Below are 2,311 nucleotides of genomic sequence, written 5' to 3' on the forward strand. Positions count from 1 at the left end.
AGAAATACCAAACTTCTTAGAATGTGGCATTAAATGTTTAGTGAATTAAAAGCATGTTATGTAAAAAGTCTTAGGTAACTATACCTAATAAAAAGCTTCTTATGTGAAAATTAATCCCAGAGTAGAAAGATTTATATAATATTTTTATCTTTATAAAATAATGAGTATCTTAAACTGTTAGAATTATATATTAATTTTTCAATACACCAAGTAACTTTAAATGTCTTTTGTTTCAGTACAAGTACAAGGAAGGGTATCGCAAACAGCTGGGCCACCACATTGGGGCCAGGAACATCGAGGACGACCCCAAGATGATGTGGTCGATGCACGTGGCCAAGATCCAGAGTGACAGGGAGTACAAGAAGGACTTTGAGAAGTCCAAGACAAGGTTCAGCAGAGCTCTCCAACAGGATGTGTTAACTAATTGATGCTTCAGTGAAATCCCCTAACTCCAGAATTGCTATCTATCATTTACCATTCTGTGGAAGTTGGATAATGGTTTCACCCTTAATGTAGTGGAAATGCACTTGTTTTTTGTATATTTTATCTTGTGCTTTGTATTTATTTAAATTAACTGTTAATTTGATAGTGAGATTACTTATTGGCGAAATATTCACCATGTAAGTTGCATTATTACTATTGTTATTATTATTGATAGAATAACCCGTGTGGGTGATTTTTTTTTCTATTTTTTGTAACAGAACTGCTACAAGTCTGACCTGGAATGGCTGCGGGGCATTGGCTGGGTCCCAATTGGTTCCTTGGAAGTTGAGAAAGCCAAGAGAGCAGGGGAGATCCTGAGTGATAAGATTTACCGCCAGCGTCCGGACACCATCAAGTTCACCAGTGTCACGGATTCCCTGGAGATGGTGTTGGCCAAGCAGAACGCAGACACCATGAACAAGGTGAGTCCTGATCCCTCTGGGTGACACATCAGAGATCTCAGCCCTGGAGACAGGACTGGGAATGAACTGAGCACCAGCAATGCTGCAGTTCAGGCATGATTCATTTTCAATCTGTTACCTCTTGTTATTTCACTCAAAACTCTAAAATCAGGTGAGGAAGATTCAAATTTGTGTAATATTCTCCATTTTACATTTAAATATTTTCCTTGGCCTGTGTGTGCATCGAGCACTAATTATTGTTCATTATTCCGAAGCAATGTGGCAGTTTCCTTAATGTTTTTAAACTCCCTCAGATAAATTCTCCTTTTGTTGATGTTACTTTTACCATATCAACAAATAACTGTATATCCATTTTATATTGGCATAAAATGGGTTGGGTTAGAAGGGACATTAAAGATCATTTTGTTCCAACCTCCTGCCATGGGAAGGGAATATTTCCCCTAGACCAGGTTCCTATCATTTTAATGAATGTGTTTTCCATGTTTATTGGGATATTAACCTGGTTTGGAATGCCCTATCAATCTCTTCCTGATTTCTTTTTTAGCGTTTGTACACTGAAGCGTGGAACAAAGACAAGACCACGATTCATGTCATGCCTGACACCCCAGAAATCCTGCTGGCCAAACAGAACCGAGTGAACTACAGTGAGGTGAGTGCAACGGGGCAGCTGAGACAGTTGAAGGGTTTCTCATAAGTACACTGTTGTCACCTTTGATTTTTTATTAATGGTAAAATATTGTCAGGTTGTTTATTTTCCTACATGGCCAATTTCAGTGCTGAAATCAGGGTTGCTCTTCCACAAAAATATATCATCCCCCATAAATGAGAAATAATTTCTACAGCAAGTTGTGGAAATAGGTGATTTAGCTCTTTAAATGTTCCAGTCTTTGCCTTCCCTAAATGATTTCCATTTTCCAAACATCCACTATAAAATTACAAGGTTTTTGAAATATTTTTTTTTCTTTTCTAGAGAAAAGTATTTAAATTGTCTGATGATGTACAATATAGTTTAGTGACTTTATTTGTTTTACTGCGCAGTTGTATTGAACTAAAATGCAATTTTCAATTTTGTTTTTTGAAACTGAATTGTGAATTTTTTTCTCACAGAAAATGTACAAACTGGCCTTGGAGGAGTCAAAGAAGAAGGGCTATGATTTGCGTTTTGATGCCATTCCCATTCAGTCTGCCAAAGCCTCCAGGGAGATTTTTTTGAAACTGAATTGTGAATTTTTTTCTCACAGAAAATGTACAAACTGGCCTTGGAGGAGTCAAAGAAGAAGGGCTATGATTTGCGTTTTGATGCCATTCCCATTCAGTCTGCCAAAGCCTCCAGGGAGATTGCCAGTGAGGTGAGCAGGCTTTGTTCTCACTTCTCTATGGATTTGCTAATGGAAAAGAATCAGAAT

The 2,311-nt window shown here is 37.6% G+C and overlaps 1 protein-coding gene across 1 annotated transcript; it reads left to right on the forward strand.

Annotated features, from left to right (window-relative positions):
* Positions 1-236: 236 nt before the first annotated feature.
* LOC120501070 (nebulin-like) lies at positions 237-2,127 on the forward strand (the record flags this gene model as incomplete). The annotated part of the gene is made up of 4 exons (XM_039706755.1): positions 237-413; positions 702-905; positions 1,450-1,554; positions 2,013-2,127. Coding segments are annotated over 4 exons (601 nt in total), but the record flags the coding sequence as incomplete, so codon positions are not given.
* Between the last annotated feature and the right edge of the window lie 184 nt (positions 2,128-2,311).

Source organism: Passer montanus, unplaced genomic scaffold, assembly GCF_014805655.1.
Source record: "Passer montanus isolate IOZ18808 unplaced genomic scaffold, ASM1480565v1 scaffold1971, whole genome shotgun sequence".
Classification (NCBI taxonomy): domain Eukaryota; kingdom Metazoa; phylum Chordata; class Aves; order Passeriformes; family Passeridae; genus Passer; species Passer montanus.